Source organism: Panthera pardus, unplaced genomic scaffold (genome assembly GCF_024362965.1).
Source record: "Panthera pardus isolate Hobbes unplaced genomic scaffold, ASM2436296v1 HiC_scaffold_11, whole genome shotgun sequence".
NCBI classification, from domain to species: domain Eukaryota; kingdom Metazoa; phylum Chordata; class Mammalia; order Carnivora; family Felidae; genus Panthera; species Panthera pardus.
The window spans coordinates 92,411,297-92,434,591 of NW_026526666.1; the positions used below are offsets into that span (position 1 = coordinate 92,411,297).

The 23,295-nt window shown below is 43.7% G+C and overlaps 1 protein-coding gene and 1 non-coding gene across 2 annotated transcripts in view; one reads left to right on the plus strand and one right to left on the minus strand.

Moving 5' to 3' along the window:
- Nucleotides 1-22,232, minus strand: part of MICOS10 (mitochondrial contact site and cristae organizing system subunit 10) — a 34,008-nt gene extending 11,776 nt beyond the window's left edge. Inside the window, exon 1 of the mRNA XM_019461584.2 lies at nucleotides 22,089-22,232. Coding sequence (XP_019317129.1) covers nucleotides 22,089-22,152 — 64 coding nt within the window. The 5' untranslated portion in view covers nucleotides 22,153-22,232. The remainder of the gene's footprint in view (nucleotides 1-22,088) is intronic.
- LOC128775971 (U6 spliceosomal RNA) lies at nucleotides 7,474-7,580 on the plus strand. The gene has a single exon (XR_008420950.1). It is a non-coding gene; the product is annotated as a U6 spliceosomal RNA (small nuclear RNA).
- Nucleotides 22,233-23,295: the final 1,063 nt, after the last annotated feature.

Here is a 23,295-nt window from a genome sequence, read left to right on the forward strand (position 1 = left end):
ATGACTGTGCTACTCTTCAGTCCTTCAAGAAAGAACAGAAACTGCAGATGTCTGACTTTTCAGGAGTGCTAACAAAAACCTGAAATCACTTAGAATCAATGACAAAGAGTCAACAATTCAAGCCGGGAAGTACTTCCCTTTGTGCACTGACTAGAGATCAAATGAATCCAAACGGGCTGAGGGCTGATAAAATGAATCCAAATTCATCCAAACTGCTCAAAAGGGAATTTTCTGGTGAGTCCCTTCCCTCCCAACACCCCCAATCCCTCTTGCCCATCCCCATCAGTATCAGCAACTGCTCTTTGGGAAAGGAAATGCAAGAACCGGGGATTCAGGATACCCGACACGTACGTTGTTATAGCCATTATGTTGTCACCGACTCCTGACTCAAATGAAAAATTCCATGGAGCAACAAGAACCATTAACTCCTTTTCCTTACACATTTACTTCATCTACAGTCACTAGCATTTACTAAGCAGAAGACACAGGGGATCCGTTTATTTACCTCTGGAGTACATCACTCCAATACACAGTGTTTATTCTTTGAAAAGTGGGAACTGTTACCCAGTGCTTCTATTTCAGTTATAAGGTTATATGGACTTGAGGCAAAGACAGGTTAAACATGAATTAGAATACTGGCTAGGAAGGAATAGGGGACATTCTGAAGGCACCAAAACATGACAGCTCTTAATTCAGCAGGCAGTTTCTTGAGATACGTAATGTGACTGAGGCTGTGCTTTAGTAAGATTCGTCCAACTAAGGTGTGCAGGAGCACTTGGAAAGGAAGAGACATTTTGCTGGCAGACTTTACAGGACTTAAGAACTGATTAAGTGTGTGTATGCGGATCTGGAGCTTGGGGGCTGCAAAGGGGAAAGGCTGTCAAAGAAAATGCTGAGAACTTCTACCTGGATAACTAGAAAAACACTGGTGCTATTTATAACATTCATCAAGTAGCCTTTTTTTTTTTTTTTTTTTTTAATGTTTATTTTTGAGAGAGAGGAAGGGAGCATGTGTGGGGAAGGGGCAGAGAGAGGGAGAGACAATATCCCAAGCAGGCTCTGTGCTATCGGTGCAGAGCCTGATGCAGGGCTCGACCCCAAGGACCGTGAGGTCATGACCTGAGCCAAAACTAAGATTCGGAGGCTTAACCGACCGAGCCACCCATGTGCCCCCATCAAATAACCTTTTAATACCAAATTCCATCCCCCCCCCTTTTTTTAAGTTTATTTATTTTGAGAGAGACAGAGACAGCACAAGCAGGGCAGGAGCAGAGAGAGGGAGAGAGAGAGAATCCCAAGCAGGCTCCACACTGCCAGCGCAGGACCCAATGCGGGGCTCAAACTCAGGAACCGTGAGATCGTGACCTGAGCCAAAATCAGGAGTCGGACATTTAACCAACTGAGCCACCCGGGCGCCCCAATACCAAATTCCTTTAATCTAAAATATAACTGAGCTGTAAAAACGCAACATGTACAACATTTTCAGGAACATCACAAGACATGAGTGAAAGGCACTCACCAAGCACTTACCCTTCGGGGTTCAATGACCTCATCTAATCCTCACAGCAAACTTCTTTTATCAGCCCTGTCTTAGTGACCAAGAAACTGAGACAAAGAAAGGTTAACTAGCTTGTCCCAGGTCACACATCTGGGATTTGAACCAGGCAGCCTGACTCCCAAGGACACGTCCTTGATCGCCCCCTCACAGATACACAAAGCTATTACAATAATTTTGACTCCCCAAAGTAAACGAAATACCTTCCCAAATTCACCCTGGCCAACACTATGCATGAGCGTTACCTTCATCACACAAACTGAGCCCCTACTGTGTGCCAGGTGCTATGCCAGGCCCTGTACCCAGTAAGATTATCGTCCAGAGTTAGAGCCAACTGATAATTAGAAACTCAAAGTGCGGGGTGCCTGCGTGGCTCAGTCGCTTAAGCGTCTGACTCTTGATGTCGGCTCGCGGTTCATGGGGTCAAGCCCCGCGTCGGGCTCTGTGCTGACAGCTCAGAGCCTGGAGCCTGCTTCAGATTCTGTGTCTCCTTCTCTCTGCCCTTCCCTGCTCACGCTCTTTCTCTCTCTCTCTCTCTCTCTCCCAAAAATAAACATTAAAATAAATAAACTTAAAAAAAAATAAAGTCATCCTTGTCTTTAAGGAAAAAAACAAACTCAAAATGCAAGGTACTGTGACAGAAGCAGGGTGCACAGATACCCCAGCCACTGTGGGGGCTAGAGAAGGGGCAAGGGAAAAGGGCTGCAAGGAGCTCCTTGCTACCAAATTAGCCAGTGTGAGGCAGATGGAGCCAGAATCTTTCGTGCCACACTAAGGACCCCGGCCTCTGTCATAAGCAGCAGGGAAGCAAGAGAGGGAATTAAGCAGGAACAATGTATCTGATGTGCAGTTGACAACGGCCCTCTCTGGCGGCAACGGGGACAGAGGTGAAGAAGCCTCCATCAGAGATGGGAAACCCACGAGGACAGAGCTGTCACAGCAGCCCAGCGGGGAGACAAGTCCAGACCGCCGACTCTCCTCCATCCATCAGACTGAAAAATGTTACCTTGCATACTCTGGTCTCTCCTCAACAGCCCCACCTCTGCCTTCCCTGCATCCCCTGCGAGGCAGAACTGAAAGGGACGGTATTCGAGGTGAGCAGGGCAGGTGAAAGCGGGACTCTGGTCAGGGGTTAGGAACTTCTGAGCAGCGGGAGTGACCACACTCCGTGATGATTCATAGATAAAAGATCCTTAAGGAAAGACACAGTCATGGGCAAAGGCAAACAGAGACAGAAGAGGGGCTCAAATATTTGAAAAATATACCAACAGTTTTGCAATGAAGGTACTGTTGGTGCAAATGGGGAATGTCCCAAATGAACATTTGCAAAAGGTGTTGGAAGGATTCACCTGAATTTCAGGGTCTTCTGTAAGAAACCAACGTTTTCTCTGCTATTCAAATCTGGCTCGAATAAGGTGCCCAAGACTCTAAGGCTAGGTAGGCAATAGCACCCAGCTGACCTTATTTTCCAGTAGCGGTCTACAGTCTTTCGTAAAGGCATCATTATTCTACAAAGCCCCACAAGTAAGCCTCCCCAAATCACTGGACTTGCATACATAAAGAAACCAAGAATTCAGTTTTCATAAACTAAGGAAAAAAAAAGTCTTCTGAAATAGAAGTTATGAGCTAAACTGAATTTCAAGTTGCAGCAGGAACAAGGAGAAAAGTAAGTTGTGGTTTTTCAACAGTCACAGCCAATCTTTTCTGGGAATTTCTAAGATTGGTAGCATATAGTCTAATGTCAAGGAAATATATGACCAGTGCAGTAATATACCGTTTTGGTTCTAATGAGAGTGGGATATTTATAAACTCGTGAGTTCAGGGTTTGTCACACTTAGGCCTATGCTAAAATGGTTAAAAAAAAAAAAAAACCCTACAACTAATGGATTTCAATTTAATCACTTGAGATGATGCCAAGAAAGTAGCAGCTTTCTCAGGAAAGCTTCCTAGTAAAAGGTGAATTATGTTGCTTAAATCATTTGCTTCGGGTAATCATTTAAAATCCAGCAAACAGAAATTGAGTGGTTTACATGTGCAGGTTCTGACAATCAGAAACACTTGTTCTAACTGGTAAACATTTGTCAAAGTAAGTCTACCAATCTGTCAACAATTATGTCAGAGTGTTACAATAATCATAAATTACCCTAAGCATTCTAATGCAGCTTTAAGTTGGATAAAGAAACTTGACATAAACACAGTAGATTCCAATTTCTCCCATATATGCTGTTAGTATTAATCAATAGTTTTAAAATTCTACCTGAAGGGGCACCTGGGTGGCTCAGTCACATAAGCGTCTGACTCTTGATTTCAGCTCACATGATGATCTTGTGGCTGGTGGGATCAAGCCCCACGTCGGGTTCTGTGCTGACAGCTCAGAGCCTGCTTGAGATTCTCATTCTCTCTCTCTCTCTCTCTCTCTCCCTCTCACTCTGCCCTTCCCCTGCTCGTTCGCAGGTGTGTGCAAATAAATGTTTAAAAAAATAAATAAAATAAAATCCTACCTGAAGATACACAACTGAAGCAACTCTGGAAATTCTGGACAGTTTTAAACAAACGCTGCAATCTGTCAGCTCTCCCAGCCATGCCTCACACCATTTTGCAACTCAGCTCCCCGTCGTTCATTAACATTGACTCATATCCCTCACACCCCATACTCTTCTCATATGCACACATGTGGGGTTTTTTTAAGGCCCTTATAACAATGTACTATGCTTTGTTTAAGGTCATTCTGATGATTGTTTATTCCTTTTCTTTTTTTTCCCTTCATTTCTCACCTCAATTTCAGTTGCTGAAAGAGTACGCGCCTAGAGATGTATGAATATATGACCCGTGTTGTGTGAGTATTAGTCTGAAAGGGCTGTGCCTGGGGAGCCATAGAGAGTAAGCCATAGAGACGTAAGCCTGGGGCAAGGTTTCTCAACTTCAATTCTTTTCCGTGTACCATTTTCCGTGTACAATTCTTTGGTGCTCTGCACATCACAGGATGTTTGGCAGCATCCCTGTCCCCCACCTTCTAGGTGTCAGCAGCACCCTGACTGCCCCATCCCCCGGTATGGCAACCACACGAGTTTCCAGACGTTGCCCCCAGGGGGTAGAAGGTAGCGGTAAATCACTCCCAGTGGAGAACAAACTGATCTAGGCGGTTACAATCTAGAAAGTGCTTTCACACCCATTTAGATTATTATCTTATCCTGAGCCTCATCACAACCATGTGGGGACTAGCATCCCAAGCGTACAGATGAGGAGGGGCATCTAGCTGGCTCTGTGGGTAGAGCACGCGACTCTTGATCTCAGGGTCATGAGTTTGAGCCCCACACTGGGTGTGGAGCCTCCTTTAAAAAAAAAAAAAAGAAAAAGAAAAAGAAGTTTAGAGATGAGGAAATTGAGGCTCTGAGACAGCCAAGCCCACCTGGCTTTTCACCATCCCGCAATGCTTCTCCAGCTAACGTCCTTCACCTTCCTCACCCTTACAGTGAAAGGCTTCCCTTCCTTCTCGTCTGCCTTCCTTTCAAAGCAGAAAGCCTTCCTTCCAGAGAAATCTTCTCTGGTAGCCTAGTACATGCAATAGATAAAGCTGAAGCTACCATTTGAGGAGTCCAAGTTGCATCCAGACCCCACCTCCTAAACCCATACTTGTCCCAAAGGGGCCCCACAAACTGTAGGGCTCTACAGAGCACATTTTGAAAACTGGTGATAAACGCACTCCCCTGTCTATTCTAACGGAGAAGCTATAGGATTTTCATGGCCATCTCTCGGTTAGGGATGGTCTCTAGCTAAAATGGGAACCAGCCACATCCAGGAGAAATCAAGCTCCAAACTAAGTTATGGGTAAGTGGTAGGGGAATGGAGAGGGTGTGTGTTTGGGCCCAGTGTGTGGGTAAATCTGGATGGAGGAGAGAGATCATAAGCTGGGATCAGAAGACCATGAAAGAAGCAGTCTCCTGGACAAATCCGTCCAGTATCCAGAATAGGCAGAAACAGGTTCCAGACAAATTACCCTGTATGAACAGACCCTGGAAAACACATCTCAACCTCCCCAGGCATCAATTTGCTCATCTCTGAAACAAGAGGGTTAAAGAAAGTTAGTGGTTATCAGCACTCCCACCCCACCTTTTTTGAAAGCAATGAAGTTATCTTCCCAAATAGGTAAATAAAACAGACCACAGTGGAGCTGCTCTGTTGGGGAAAAGGGGAGAGGCTGGAGGCCCAACCAGAAAACCACTTGCTTCACGTCCCCTCATCTTCCTCTCCCTACCTACTCCCACCCAGAGACAACCACTAAGATGCTGTGGAAGACAGTTAAAAACCACTGGACCAAATGAATCCCTAAGGTTCTTGCTGGTTCCAACAACCCATCCTTCTTTAAGTTTATGAATTCACGGAGGTTATACAACTGGGGCCTTCCAAAGCAACAATGGGCCATCACATCCACCATGAGCAAACTCAATAACAGGTCACCCAACAAGAAACTGCATTAACATATACCAATATATGGGGCGCCTGGGTGGCTCAGTCGGTTAAGCGCCCAACTTCATCTCAGGTCATGATCTCATGGTTTGTGAGTTCAAGCCAGGCATCAGGCTCCGTGCAGACAGCTCAGAGCCTGGAGCCTGCTTCAGATTCTGTCTCCCTCACTCTCTGTCCCTCCCCCACTTGTACTCTGTCTCTCGCTCTCTCTCTCTCTCTTAAAAATGAACATTAAAAAAAATTAACATGGGAATGCAAGCTGGTGCAGCCACTCTGGAAAACAGTATGGAGGTTCCTCAGAAAACTAAAAATAGAACTACCCTACGACCCAGCAATGGCACTACTAGGCATTTATCCAAGGGATACAGGTGTGCTGTTCCAAAGGGGCACATGCACCCCCATGTTTATAGCAGCACTATCGACAATAGCCAAAGTATGGAAAGAGCCCAAACGTCCATCGATGGATGAATGGAAAAAGAAGATGTGGTATCTATATACAATGGAGTATTATTTGGCAATCAGAAAGAATGAAATCTTGCCATTTGCAACTACATGGATGGAACTGGAGGGTATTATGATAAGTGAAATTAGTCAGAGAAAGACAAAAATCATACGACCTCACTCATATGAGGACTCTAAGAGACAAAACAGATGAACATAAGGGAAGGGAAACAAAAAGAATATAAAAACAGGGAGGGGGACAAAACAGAAGAGACTCATAAATATGGAGAACAAACAGAGGGTTGCTGGAGGGGTTGTGGGAGGGGGGATGGGCTAAATGGGTAAGGGGCACTAAGGAATCTACTCCTGAAATCATTGTTGCACTATATGCTAATTTGGATGTAAATTTTAAAAACCAAAAAAATAATAAAAATTAACAAAAAATAGATACCAATATAATTTCAAAGTTGGTGAAAAGCTTAAACAGATTTTTACTTTGAAGGACTAACCTATTAAATATCAAAACTAGACTTCACATATTCATGTAAAGATTATTCATCATTCTCAATTATAGGACCCAAATGAAGTGACTTTAGTTACTAGTTCAGTAAAGTAGCTTTAAAAAAAAATTTTTTTTTAAGATTTTAAGTAATCTCTACATCCAACATGGGGCTCAAATTTACATTCCCGAGATCAAAGGTCTCATGCTCTACCAACTGAGTCAGCCAGGTGGCCCTAAATAACTTTTTTTTTTTTTTTGAGAGAATGTGAGTTGGGGAGAGGGGGAGAGGGAGAGAGGGAGAGAGGGAGAGAAAGACTCCTAAGCAAGCTCCACGTTCAGCAGAGAGCCCAACTCAAGGCTCAATCCCACGACCCCGGGATCATGACCTGAGCTGAAATCAACAGTCAGATGTTAAACTGGCTGAGCCACCCAGGAGCCCCGCTTTTTTTTTTTTTTTTAACAGAAACTGTTCTCATTTATTTACTTACATTATAAAAACAGCAAAATTGTGCTCACTTCGGCAGCACATAATACTAAAACTGGAATGATACAGAGATTAGCAAGGCCCCTGTGCAAGGATGACATATGCAAATTCATGAAGCATTCCATATTAAAAAAAAAAAAAAACAGCAAAATTAATGATCCTCCCCACCTAGCATCATCACCATTCTGGAGAGATATTTTGGATTAAGTTTATTGTTTATCATTCCATTTATATAAACAGGATCATATATCATGCATGATGTTTTACAACTTGCTTTTCTCACTTTATAATTACCAAGGACACCTTTCTGTGACAGCACATGTCTTTTAAAAACTTTTTATTGAAATACAACATACATATAGAAACTGCACAATTAAGGGCACCACTCGATAGATTTCTAGACTAAACACACCCAAGTCACCAGCAGCCAGAGCAAAGCAAATTACCAACATCTTCAGAAGCCTGCCTGGTCCTCCCTTATCCAAAGCTCTCTATCCAAGGGTAATCATATTCTGACTTCTAATAGTATAGAGTAGTTTTGCCTGCTTTTAAACTTACATAAGTGGAATCACACAGTAAGTACTTTAGTCTAACATTTGCGAACAGCTGTGGGTCGTTCATTATCATTGCCACGGAGTATGCCATCACATCAAACCGAAAACCGTGAAACCGAACAGTGCTGCCACCCCCGGAAGCTTCCTGGTGCCCCTCTGCGGTCCACCCTTCCCTCCACCCTTTGCCCCAGGCAAACGCTTATCTGCTTTGTCATCACACATTGGTTTGCATTTTCTAGAACTGTATGTACAAATGCAAGCAGGTAAATGGAATACAGCACACAGTGTTCTGTGTCTAGCTCCAACAGAATGATTTTGAAAGGTATACATCTTGCTGTATGTGTTAGTACTTGTTCCTTTTACTACCGAATAGTCCACTTTATGGATAGTCTGGATTTTGTTTACCCATTCACCTGCTGATGGACATATGGGTCCTTGCCAGTTTGGGGGCATCATGAATAAAGCTGCTACAAATATTCATATAGTCACATACGTTCACACTTTGTGTGAGCAAACGTCTTCTTTTCTCTTGGGTAAATACCCAGGAGTACAATGACTAGATGGCATGTTTATAAGAAACCACCAGACGGTTTTACAAAGTGGATGCACCAACATACAACCCCACCAACTGTGCACAACTCCAGCTGCTCCACATCCCAGTCAAATTTTAGGGGGTGTTGTCAGTCTTTTTAACTATTTTAACGGGTGTGGAGGCTGATCTATCTCCTCACGATTTTAATTTGCATTTCCCCAATGACCAATGAAGTTGAATATCCTATCATGTGCTTACTTGCCATTAGCATAATAATTTCTTTTGTAAAGATTCTTTTCAAACACTGTACCCATTTTTAAAATGTTTAATGTTTGTTTTTGAGAGAGACAGACAGACAGAACATGAGTGGGGAAGGTGGGGGGGGGGGTGGTGACAGGGACACAGAATCCAAAGCAGGCTCCAGGATTTGAGCTGTCAGCACAGAGTCCAACGTGGGCCTTGAACCCACAAACCATGAAACTGTGACCTGAGCCGAAGTCGGACACTTACCCGACTGAGCCACCAGGCGCCCCTTTTACCCATTTTCTTAAATGGGCTGTCTTCTTAGTATTAAATTTTAAGAGTTCTTTCTTTATTATGGAAACAGGCCCTTTATCAGATATAATGTATTGCAAATATTTTCTCCGATTCTGTGGCTTGCCTTTTTGTTCTCTTCATGCCGTCTTTCAAAGAGCAAAAGTTTGGGGCGCCTGGGTGGCTCAGTCGGTTGAGTGCCCAACTTCGGCTCAGGTCATGATCTCACCATTCGGGAGTTCGAGCCCCATGTCAGGCTCTGTGCTGACAGCTCACAGCCTGGAGCCTGCTTTGGATTCTGTGTCTCCCTCTCTCTCTGCCCCTCCCCTGCTGTGCTCTGTCTCTCTTTCTCTCTCAAAAATAAACATAAAAAATTAAAAAAAAAAAAAAAACAAAGAACAAAAGTTTTAGATTTTGACCAAATGCCACATATCATTTTTTTTCTTAGTGACTTTTGCTTTCATGACCTAAGAAATCTTTTCCAAACTCAAGGTCACAGAGATTTTTTCCCCTATGTTTTCTTCTGGAGGTTTTATAGTTTTACATTTTACATTTAGGTCTGTGATCCTTTTGAGTTAATTTTTATGCACAATAATGAGGTTTATTTTTTTCTCTGGATATGGATATCCAGTTATGCTAGCACATCTGTTGAAAAGATTTTCTTTTTCCCATTAAACTGCCTTGGCATCATCTTTAATTGACCATATATTTATGGGTCTATTTCGGGACACTGATCTAGATGTGTTTCCCTTCTCCAATACCACACTTTGTTTACTGTAGCTTTGTAGTAAGTCTTGATGTCAGGTAATGTTAATTTTCCAACTTTGCTTTTCTTTTTAAAAATTGCCCTGGCTACTTTGGATTGTTTACATTTTAATTTAGATTTAAAAATCAGCTTCTCAATTTCTATAAAAATCTTTGAGCATTGTTTTTCTTGCTAGAAAATGAGAGAGAATATAAACTTCCTCACTGAGTTGCTAGGAGGGTAGAAAAGGGATAATATGTTAGTGTAACAAATACGGTGGCACGTAACAGGCATTCACTTAATGTTACTTCCGCTCTCTTTCCCTCTCTTGGCCTTTAAATAAACAGGATCCAATCTAGCAATGCCCTAACATTTTACTAGTGGGTCAATGGCTGTAGTAAAAATATTACCACACCAAAAGACTTTTATAAGTAAATATTTGTATTTTCACTTGGATTCAACACTGAAATGCACTTGCCAGAGAAAGCAATTCAGCATATTTACTAATAAACGGTTTCAGGCCACATTTTAGGAAAGCATAAAACCACAGCCAGAACAAAAATTTAAATATGTTTTCAAGTTCCATACGGTGCCTAATTACATTATTCTATAATACTAACAGAAAATTCTCCTCTAGCAAGATCACAATGTTCCATTATCCATATTGCTGTCGCAAATGGAAAAAGTATTTTTGCTCTCAAAAACTGTTTAGAAATACATATAGCAAACAAAATATGGTGACCGATTCAACAATTAACATGTACTAATTTGAAACCCAAACCTACAAACAACCAAAAACCTTTGAAGTATTTTAGTTTAGCCTAAGTGATATCACTCCATGAAATGGCAACGTATCAGTTTCCAAACACAGGCTACCAAAAGGCAATTTTTGGTGAGCCACCAATACTTTGTGGTAAGCCACATTTATCAGATGAACTGATATTTAAAGACAAACAATAATTTGCTCCTTTTTCCATGACCTTACTCAATGGCCTCTTTCGGTACAGCATTTTTTTAAACATGAAAGTGGCCTTAAAAAAACAGCCTTAATTAATTTCACTACACTTGATCGATTACTGGAGGAATACACAAAATCTGCTGGCTAATTCAAAGGCAAGTCAGCTGCTAAGTCATTTCTGTCCTACTTTCTTAACAGGGAAGAAATAAGGCCAAACCCTTTCTTTTCATGAAGATTACTGCAGGGCAAAAGCAATTTCATCTCTGTTGACTGAGCTGCATATCACCAGAGACCCATCTCCAGACATACCAGAAATTAATAAACTGTAAAATGTTGCTTGGGCTCCCCACCTGTCAAGGGCAAAGCCATTCTCCATTTACATAGGCTTGGCATCACCCTGACTCCTCCTGCTCATGAGCATTTCAGGTTCCATAAATATGACCAATGCATGACACCGTAACATCTGTGACATCTGTCTCCATTCCACTCCTCTGGCCCCATCTTGGTTTTGATTTCCTCTAACTGGACCACCTCATCTTTGGCATGAACTTGCAGTAATATACTAACCGATCTCCTTGCCTCCATCTTGGTCCTTTCTACTTCGTTCATCTTTCTGAAATCAGAAATCCAACCATGTCCGTCCTCAGCCCCACATTCCGTGGTTTTTCTCAATGCTACGCAAAGAGTTGCCACACAACCCAACAATTCCACTCCTAGATACATACACATCCAAGAGAAATGAAAACATACATTCAGGTAAGAACTTGTACACTTGATCACAGCAGCATTATCCATAATAGCCAAAAAGTATCAACAACGTAAATGTCCATAAACTGGCAATGGATAACCAAAATGTGGTATATCCATACCATAGTATTCTGTAACAGAATAAATGGTGTTAATACTAATAGTATTAATATAAATATTATAAATATAAATAGTATTGAATACTAATAAGCAGTATTCTATTTGTTAACTAGAAACAAATTTAGATTCAATTTAAAATTCTAAATCTAAAATTCAATGCAATCCTTAATCAAAATCCTAAGAAGTTTTCTGCAGAAGTTGAACAACCGATCTAAAATGCACATGGACTCTCAAGGGACCCTGAATAGCCCAAATAATCTTGAGAAAGAACAAACCTGCAGGGCCCACACTTCCTAATTTCAAAACTTACTACAAAGCTACAGGAATCAAAACCATGTGGTACTGGCACAAAGACAGACATACAGCTCAATGGGATAAAATAATGAGCACAGAAATATACTCTTGCATACATGGTCAAATCACTGTTCACTAGGGTGCCAAGATCATTTAGGGAACAGCAGTCTTTTCAACAAACGGTGCAGAGAAAACTGGAGATCCACATGCAAAAGAATGACACTGGAACCTTCCTTATCTGACACTATATGCAAAAATTAACTCAATACAGATCAAAGACCTAAATGTAAAAGCTAAAAAACCCTTAGAGAAAAGTCAGGGCAAAAGCTTCACAATATTGGGTTTGGCAATGATTTCTTGGATACGACGCTGAAATAACAAAAAATACATATATTAGTCTCTGCCCCCAATTCCTGGCAGAGCTCCTAAATCCCTCGGAATTTCCTGGGTGATAGGAGTGTCTGTTCTATTGAGGCAAATCTCGGAGCTCCTGGATAGCTCCAGGGTGGGAGCTGGTCACGGGAAAGACCAAGCCAAGCCTGGAATTTGCAGCCCCACCCTGCATCCTCTCAGAAGGGAAGAGGGACTGGAAAGTGAGTTAATGACTGATCAGGCAAGGCCTTCATGATGAAGCTTCTATAAAAATCCCGAAAGTACGGGTTCTGAGAACTTCTAGGTCAGTGAACATATCTACGTGCCAGGAGGGTGGCACACCCCAATTCCACAGAAGCAGAAGCTCCTGCACTTTGGACCTTGGGTCCCCAGTCTGTGTGTCTCTTCATCTGGCTGTCCATTCATGGTCTTTAATATCCTTGGTAATAAACTGGTAATCTAGTAAGTAAACTGTTTCCTTGAGTTCTGCCAGCCATTCTAGCAAATTACCAATCCCTGGGAGGGGGTCATGGGAACTGTGATTCATAGCCAGCCAGCCAGAAGCACAGGCAACAGCGTGGACTTGTGACTGGCATCTGAGGCGGGGGAGTCTTACGTGACTGAGCCCTAACCCATGGGGTCCAGTGAGCGTCAGAATTGAAGTGAATTAGAAGACACTCAGCTGGGGTCAGGGAGCCACCTGCTGTGGAAAACCCACACGTCAGGTGCCAGATGTACTGCGATGTGGGAATAAGGAAAAAACGGAGTTTTTCCCATTCGGACACCAAAGGCACAGGCAACAAGGGGAAAAGCAGACAAACTGGACTTCACAAAAATGTTTAAACTCTGTGATTCAAAAGACAACATTAACAGAGTTAAAAGACATCCACAGAATGGGAGAAAATATATACCAATCATCTATCTGATAAGGAGTTACTATCCAGAATATATAGAGAGCTCCTAAAACACAACAATAAACCAATTCAAAAATGGACAAAGGACCTGAATAGACATTTTCAAGGACATACAAATGACCAGTAATCACATGAAAAGATGCTCAACATCACTAATCATCAGGGAAATGAAAATCAAAACTACAATGAGATACTAGCTTACACCCATTAGGGTGGTTACTATTAAAAAATGAAAAGCGGGGGGGAGCCTGAGTGGCTCAGTCGGTTGGGCATCCGACTTCGGCTCAGGTCATGATCCCACAGCTCCTGAGGTCGAGCCCCGCGTTGGGCTCTGTGCTGACAGCTCAGAGCCTAGAGCCTGCTTCAGAGTCTGTGTCTCCTTCTCTCTCTGCCCTTCCCCCAGGTGCTCGTTTTCTCTCTTTCAAAAATAAATATTAAAAAAAAAAAAAAGAAGAAGAAGAAATGGGGGGTGCCTGGGGGCTCAGTCTGTTGAGCATCCAACTCTTGATTTCAGCTCAGGTCATGATCTCATTCGTGAGCAGGGTGTGCGTGCGCTCTCTCCCTCAAAATAAATAAATAAACTTTAAAATAAAAAGAAAGGAAGGAAGGAAATAACAAGTGTCAGTGAGGATGTGAAGTAATTGGGACTCTTGTGCAGTACAGGTGGGAATGTAAAATTGTACAGCTGCTGTGGAAAACAGGAGGGCAGATCCTCAAAATGGTAAAAAACAGAATTACAATATGATCCAACAATTCCACTTCCGGGTATATACCCAAGAGAACTGAAAGCAAGGTCAGCTGTATACCCATGTTCATAGCAGCGTTATTCACAACAGTGCCCATCGACAGGTGAATAAGCAAAATGCCACACACACACACACACACACACACACACACAGTGGAATCTTATTCAGACCCAAAAAGGAAGGAAATTCTGATATATCCTACAACATGGATGAACCTTGAGGGCATCACACAAAGTGAAAGAGACCAGTCTCAAAAAGACAAGGGCTGTATGATTCGATGTAGATGAAGTACTTAGAGTAGACAAAATCAGAGACAGAAAGTAGAATGGAGGTTGCCAGGGGCTGGAGGGAGTTGTTGTTAAATGGGTAAAAGGAGTTACAGTTTTACAAAATGAAGAGTTATGGAGATGGATGGTGGCAATAACCGCACAACATTATGAACGTATTGAATACCATTTAACGATACATTTTAAATGGCTCAGATGGTATATTTCATCACAACAACAAAAAAAAAAAAATGGGGAAAAAAGGGGAGAGTACCCATAAGGGTATAATAATTAAATGAGATAGGGGCACCTGAATGGCTCAGTCAGTTAAGTGTCCGACTTTGGTTCAGGTCATGATCTCACGATTCAGGAGTTCGAGCCCCGCATCGGGCTCTATGCTGACAGCTAGGAGCCCAGAGCCTGCTTCGGATTCTGTCTCCCCCTCTCTCTGCCCCTCCCCGGCTCATGCTCTGTCTCTGTCTCTGTCTCTGTCTCTCCATCTCCCTAAAATAAACATTAAAAAACAAAACAAAACTTTTTTTTAAAGAATTGAGATAATGTATGTAAAATGTAATGTAAGATGCCAGAATCTGGCACAGTGTCCAATAAATGGTAGCCATTATCATCATTCCCTGAAGAAGTCAAAGCCTCTCTGTCCTCTGGGACACCGCCTGGACCGTTTCCAAGGCCTAGAATACAACTGTCCACCCGGTCCACCTACTAAATGCCAACATATTCTCCAAGATGGAACTCCTTCTTCCAGAAGGTGAGCCAGGGTAAGGCCAGTGCCTACTACCTGTGCACTTCACCCCCCAGGCTTTCCACAAGGCCTGGTATGAAATTGTTTGGGGACATATACATGAATGATCGCTAGTATATATATAAGCTGCAATACTGATCATTAGGCTTCAGTACTACCCACAACAGCAAAATAAAAGCAAACGTGTTAGCTATTTTAACTTATCACTGCTATCCTTCATTTACATGCTTGGAGCTAATATTTTTCAAATACAGGTAATATCTTAATCAGCTCTATAGAGAGTATTTCATTTTATCCTTACTCATAACAACCCTCTGAGGAAGGTACTACCATTCTATAGATGAAGAAACTGAGGCACAGATAGGTACTTACTTGTATATTCCTTCCTTCCTTCCTTCCTTCCTTTCTTAAAGTAAATTCTACACCCAACGTGGGGCTCAAACTCAGGCCCCCGAGATCAAGAGTCACACACTTTACTGACTGAGCCAGGTGCACACCCCTTAGTATATTGTTTTCTTTTTTTTTGTTTTTTGTTTTTTGGTATATTTATTTCTAATGAAAAAAAATCAAGGAAAGGAAAAGTACAAGAACGTGAATGCCCCCATAGTCCACTGAATGGAATACATTCTAAGGGTGCTTGCAAATGTCCATGGCTTGCACTTTTCCTTGCTACTAAGAAAACTAAGATCTCTTTGAGATCTCCCCACCAATTCACAGGTTAGAAGACTAGATATTCCATACTCTGGCCTCACAGTGGGAACGAAACGTGGGGAAAAGGGATACAGTCAATTTTAGAACTTTTCAAGCCACACTAGGGATGCCAGGACCCCCATATGAACCCGGGAAGTACCAGAATCAGATGTTCCTCAAAGCTTCCTCAGGCAAATCTGCAACCCTGGCCACTCACACAGACATCAGCTTGGTGTGAGGTCATAGCCTGGCATGCACAGACCTAGCACTTGAGTGAATTATAACAAGGCTCTGGGGGCAGTGGCAGTGCTTCCATGACCCACACTTGCAGGGCTTAGAAATTCTCAAGTCACAGGGAAGTACCTCCCTAAGTCTCATAGCTGGGATTTTCTCATCTGGAATCTTATTTTCCCAGGGAAACAGAAAACATACAACTGCCCATCCAGTCCAGAGTGACGAGCACAAGCTGAGGGCACCAGCTTGTCCCAGAGCTTTTAAGCCCTCTATTTTGGCAGGACACAATGCTTTCTATTCTTGTTAACAAGAATGTGTGATTTATTCACGTGGGTACACACAAGACAAATTACTCAGTACGTACAAGGAAAACAAACAACACAGCCCGTGGACGGAGTGGAGAAAGAAAACCAGAGCATTCAAGAAATCTGATAAAACTTAAAAATATATCCATAAGGGGCGCCTGGGTGGCTCAGTCTGTGAAGCGTCTGACTCTTGGTTTCAGCTCAGGTCATGATCTTGCAGTTCATAGGATCGAGCCCTGAGATGGGCTCTGCGCTGACAGCACAGAGCCTGCTTGGGATATTCTCTCTCCCTCTCTCTCTCTCAAAATAAATAAACTTAAAAAAAAAACAAAAACACAATAAATCCATAAAATTAGCAAAAAACCATTAACGATGCATTTAGATAAAAACTAACGGAATATGGGCCACCTGGGTGGCTCAGTCAGTTGGGCATCTGACTCTTGATTTTGGCTCAGGTCATCATCTCACAGTTTCATGGGTTCAAGCCCCACACTGGGCTCTGTGCTGACCACCACAGCCTGCTTAAGATTCTCCCTCTCTCTCTGCCCTTGCCCCAGCTTGAGCTCTGTCTCTCTCAAAATAAAGAAATAAACTTAAAAAAAAAAAAAAAACCTAATGGAACATGCCATTCATAAAATGTAATATTCTTCACTCCTTTTTAATTTCCTGCAATAAGGCTTTGGCACTACGACTTAAACCAACATCACCCTCTACTTGTTCAAATACAAAAGTTCTCTCTGCCTCATGTTTCTTTGCTGACTACTCCCAGGCATCTCTAATACTAGTTTATTATTAAGATCTACTGACAATCATTTATATCCCCAGATGAAATAAAAAGTTGGTAAAAGTCCCAAGATCACAGGGACACATGATGGAAGATGTGAACTGGCAGAAATTCACGTGAAATCTACTCTGGCTTTTTAATTTAAATGCTAATTTATTCACTTAATAAACACACTGAGGAGGAGCAAATATGGGCAGAGAATGTAGTCTGCAAAATTCTCAGCAATACATGTCATTCATTTAACAGTAATTATTGTATGCCTCCTCTAGGCCAGGGGTTAGGGGATCAACAGTGAACAAAAAAAAAGCCTCTGAGTCTCATGAGTTCACATTCAAGTAAGAAACAAATCGCAAATTTCAGATGGTGATATGTGCTATTAAGAAAAATCAGTGCTGTGAAGGAGAACAAACTGGGCACTTATTCAATGCGAACAAGTTTATTTAAAAAAAAAAAGATACATTAATTTCAAACTTTATGGAGGAACTAGGCAATGCCTATGAGTGGCAGGAATAAGAACAGAGGCCAAAGAGAAGGGTAAAAATGTGAGGGGGAGAAAGGAAAAGAAAGGAACAAGAGCTGAAAGAGAGAAACAGATGTGTCAGGAACAATGGCCTATTGTGCCTATTACAGGGAAGCATGTGTTTTGTTTTGTTTTGTTTGATTCATGGGTTCAATATATTAGGTCAAACCATATTAGAAACCACCTATCCTACCGCGCACACAAAATAGATATTTTAAAACCAAAATTAACAGGGAAAATAAAACTGCGAAGGGCAGGGGAAAGGTATTCGTAAGTAAATATAGCTCTTCCTACAGGACGAAATCATAGGAGACTTTTCTGTTGAGGCACTGCCCAAGCTTCAGAGTAAGAGATCCTTGAAGGGCAGTTTGGGGGGTTTTGTTTTGTTTTGTTTTGTTTTAAGAACTGTCTAAAGTACAAGCTTATGTGCTCTTTAACTCAGACGTATTACCTCTAAGCTAAACACGAGCAATGAAAATAGTCATTCTTTAGCAAACCAGTGAGAAGAGAACAAAAACACTTCAGGTCTAAGGCAGCCAGAGAAGAGCTCACAAAGGGAGCTGTCCATTCACCCTGGCTTCCCTTCCGTCTCGGTCAAGCCAGAGCATGACATTACCAAGATCCAGCTGAAAGCCCATTGTTGGCCCTTCTTCCCTGCCTGCATCTGCTATAAAACCTATCTTACCGCAGGCCGCCACTCTGAGTCTCCACCTCTGTTCTGCAGGACCAGGAAGCAAGCAGCCAAAGAGGTTTAGAGTTCCATAACCTCACTGCCTACGGGACTAGGAACCGACACTCACTACAGAGTGTGTGCATCTGCACCGTCTCAAAGATCTCTCAGACTAAAGCCTCCCCAAGTGCTTTGGTGCTTCATCCCTCTTACGCCCTTTCTCTAAGTCCCCCTGCTAAAGGGACTGTGCCCTGCAGATCTGAACTCAGTTTCTTCTGCAAAATTAAAGCCTCCTTCTCAACTGCATGATCATTCTCAAACAGTTCAACCATGTCAGCAGAAAAGCAACCAGAATCACGATCTTTGCTCTCACTGCTCTCTCTCCTGCCACCCCCGTGATCAGTTATGAGTCTTGTTACTTTTTACTTACAAGTTCTGATCAATGAATCACCCCTTAACCACATTCTAACCTTGGAGTCTTCTTTGCAAGAAATGGAATAAGGCAAAGTTAACCATTTGGAGAGAAAGATGAAGAAAACAGCATTTACTGGGTTCCTGCTATGAATTTGGCACTGTTCTAGCCTAGAGGAGGTGGGAATTACTGTCTCCATTTTATAAATGGGGAACAAAGTGTGAAGTTTCTCAAATATACTCATTCCTTTCTGGTCTGACAGTGCAGGCGCACTCACAGCACCGTTGGCTTCAACTCCTGATCTGTTCTTTATAAAACACCGCCAGAACAATCATACCAAAATTCCATTGATATCACATCAATTCCCTGTTGAGGCAAATGAAATGCCTTCTGCTTCTCCATTTGCCCACTGACTGGCCTGGAACCCAATAATTATTTGTTGCTTAAAACCATCCCATGATTCTACACCAGCCTAGAACTAATGAGCCCTAGAGGCAGAAAGTAACAAGATTTTTTTTTTTAATTTTTTTTTTCCAACGTTTTTTATTTATTTTTGGGACAGAGAGAGACAGAGCATGAACGGGGGAGGGGCAGAGAGAGAGGGAGACACAGAATCGGAAACAGGCTCCAGGCTCCGAACCATCAGCCCGGAGCCTGACGCGGGGCTCGAACTCACGGACCGCGAGATCGTGACCTGGCTGAAGTCGGACGCTTAACCGACTACGCCACCCAGGCGCCCCAGTAACAAGATTTTTAAGACAGCCTGTGTGGAATATGCAGAATGCATGTGAAAAAGCCAAAGGCAACTCAAAAGCCTTTAAGACAAAGTGGAATTTCTCTAAGACATTTCACAATTCTGACTCCACCTAAACCACCCTTCTTCAGGGAGGAGGGATGCTGGCTTCAGAATAGCTACGTTCTAACCCCTGCTCCTCCACACCTAGCTTCTTAACCTCTCCACGCTTCAGTGTCCTGCTCTATAAAAGTTCAACTGGGCCTCTGTTCAAATTCTCCCACCCTCCCGGCCTATCCAAGTCCAAGTCGTTCTCCAAAGGTCAGGTCAAAGCCCATTTTCCTTGCAAACTCTCGCTGGATGGCCTCAGCCCATCACTGCACTTACTTGCTTTATAACAGCTCTACAGCAGAAGGAGCCTGAGCCACTCATTTTAACTTTTATCTGTAATCGTGTATCACTGTGCCCCCATTTAACTGTTTCACCCCTGTATCCCCCACCCCCCACCAGTGTCCCACCTCATGAATGACAGTGACGCTACTCACTGCCTCAGGTGATCCTGAGCAGCACAACAATATCAATACCAACAGTGATTGCTACTACCGTCTGCTGACTGAGGAAGTGCCCGGCACTGGGCTGAGTATCTGATTACTTCACTATCCTTCAATCTTCCTAATCCTTTTAGGTAAAACTGTTTTGGGTTTTTTTTTTAATCTCCATTTCTTTTTTTTTTTTTTAATTTTTTTTTTTTTTTAACATTTATTTATTTTTGCGACAGAGAGAGACAGAGCAGGGTCAGAGAGAGGGAGACACAGAATCTGAAACAGGCTCCAGGCTCTGAGCCATCAGCACAGAGCCCGACGCGGGGCTCGAACCCATGGACCGTGAGATCATGACCTGAGCCGAAGTCGGCCGCTTAACCAACTGAGCCACCCAGGCGCCCCTTTAATCTCCATTTCACAGTGAAGGAAGCGAGCCTACCCAAAGCTACAACAGTAGAGAGGATGGGGGTGAAGGGCGAGAGTTGGTAATTTCCAACTCAGCTGTCTGCCTCCCCCTCTTAACTACTGCCATCATACTTTGTAGTACTTATTGTGGCTTGGTTTTTTATTTATTTATTTATTTATTTATTTATTTAGAGGAAGAGAGAGAGAGAGAGTGCGTCTAAGCTGGGGGGGGGGGGGGGGGGCAGAGAGAGAGGGAGAGAGAGAATTCCAAGCAGGCTCCGTGCTGTGTGCACAGAGCCCGACTCAGGGCTCAATCCCATGAACTGGTAGACCATCACCTGAGCCGAGATCAAGAATTGGACACGTAACCCACTAAGCCACCCACACACCTCCCTTAATGTGGCCATAGGATATCCACGGTTACATCTTCGCCCCTAAATGTGAGCTGTTTACAATCACAAAAACTGTATTTCTTGGCTCACTTACAGAATAACTCATTCTTCAGTGGCTCATACTCAACCCTTTACTTAGACTAACTCGCAGCCTTAATAACTCTGTGAGATAGTAATAATTACTATTGTCCCTTTACAAATGAGGAAACAAGAGGGCGAGAGGGTTAAACAACTTGCCCCAAATCACACAGCTGGTAAGTAAATTCAAGGGCGAAGTGACAGCTTTGATCAAGTAGTACTCCACTTATTAACTTATTCTCAACAATTTTTATTAAGCACTGGAAAACCTAGAAAGGGGCAGGAGATACAGCAATGAATAAACCAGAAAGCATCTCTGTTCTCATGGTGCTTACAATCTTAAATCTCTTTCAACATTTTCATTCAATGGGCACAATCTTAAATCCTCTTAAATTTTCCATACAAAAATATCAAATCTGGATAGTAAGAATTAGTAACAAAGAGCGAGCATGGGGCTTGAAGCCAGAAAACCTGAGTTAAGTTTCCAACTTTGCTACTTATTAGAAACTTTGTCATTTATTAGACCCTGGACCAATTCGTTCACCTGCCTCCCCGTTGCACTACTGGTGTGAGATAATGTATTAAGTTGCGCACCGAGCGCAGTGTCTGGCACTTAGTACACGCTCAATAAATTAGCTTCCGTCTTTCCCCTCCCCTCCATGCAGTGACTTCACAATCTGTGTCGTCACTGAGCACATGTTAACAGGCTCCGCGTAGTTACATCGAGAACCAAGAAGTGTCCAATCTCTTATTTCCCTGGGCTATTCTCTTTCCAGATCACTATGTCTCCAATTTCAGGGCGCAGACTACTCTGATGCCAATAAATCAGATAATCAAATAAATACAACTCGGGAATGACAGCAACTCCCGTGAGGGCCTGTCTATAAAACGCTCCCCATGACCTTCTTTAGAAGGCACTTGTCTCGGCAGGACAGCACTGTGACCCTGACCCGGCTCCACTCCCCGTGCGGGAGATGCGGCCCCCGAGGAGAATTTCCAGCCTCCGGCACGAGGTTGTGCCCTGCAGACCGCTTTTTACTCGATGAGCTCTGCACCTCTCCTGCCACCTGCCAGTCCGACCGTCCCCTATTCCCTCGGGGCTGCGACTCCTCCCCTCCCACCTCGCGCGGACGCCCAGGGTCCTCCGGCCGGGGCCCCCGCCGTCCGAGTGACCCCCCGCCCGGCTCGCGCAGCTGTCCCTGGCCGGAGGGGCTGGACCAGGCCGGTCGGCCTGACCTCCCCAGGGGCTTCCCTCCCGCCCTCCTGGTCAGCGGGGCCTGGAGCCGGCCGCTCGGCTCCGGGAGGGGCCTGCAGGGGCGAGAGGCTTCTCACCTATCTTCACGACCGCATCCGCCATGCACCGGTCCCACTTCCTGCCGAGCTCGGAGTCCGACATGTTCCCCACCCGCAGCTCCCACTTTCCTTAAGGTCGGGCCCCGCGCTTCGATTCCAGGCAAGTCTCGCGAGAGCCGGCCTCGGCCTCCAGGCCCGGAAGGCCGGCTCCGGCCTGCCACATATCGCGAGATAACCTGAATGCTTCCGCCCCTTCCGGGTTGTTTTTTTTTTTTTTTTTTTTCCAGTTGGTCGTCAAGGTGACGGGTTGCCTGGAGGCCCGAGGTGACCCTGACCTTGGAGCCGCGCCTACCTGAGGGCTGGGAGGCTGACAGGCTTCCCAGGCTGCATCCCGAGCCCTGTCGGGAAGGCCCTTCCTCCGCACCAGCTCCCGACGTCGGCCCTGGAATTTCCCAGGGCAAGTGAGGGCACGGCGCTTGGTTTCTTCATTCACTTTTTCTACTCCCTCATTCACTGTTTATTGCAGTGGGACTCCCGCCTGCACCACTAACACGGAGACTGTTCTGGCATAGGTCACCTAGGCCAGATCGAACGGATGCTTTGGAACCTTTCTCTATACAGCACTGGGCACAACTGCGCCCTCCTTCCTGGTCTTCCTTGTCTGCGTCTTCTCCTTATTCATTCGGACTCCCAGGTTCTGCTCCGGACTCTCCTCTTTAGGTGTCCTTCCAGCTTTTTCTCTGCCAGCTGCTTAAAGAGTGTTGGTTCCAAGAAGCACATCCGTTCACCTTGCTGTCTACATACTCTCCCTGAGAATTGCAACCACTGTCAAATTCTGTTTCCGGATCAAACGTCCACCACAAGCCTCCTTTTCATAATTCACCCTCCTTGCTGGTGTCATTGATTTTAGACTTTCTTTCCCCTTTGCACCCCCCATCCTAGCACAAATACAAATTTGACCATATTAGTCCTCTGATTCGAAGCTGTCAATGACTTCTATTCACCTGCTGAATATATCCAAGACTCAAGAAGTTCATTCTAGGAAGCCTACATTAAAACCTTAGAGTCACCCTTCATCTACTAATAGAGCTTAGAACCCCCTCTGTTTTCTTATTATCAAAGCAGCTTGCCTACCCTATAGAATTCTCTACATGCTATTGAAACATCCTCTCTCTCTCTCTCTCTCTTTTGAGTTTGAGAAGGAGTGCAAGCTGGGGAGGGGCAGAGGGAGAGAGAGAGAGAGAGA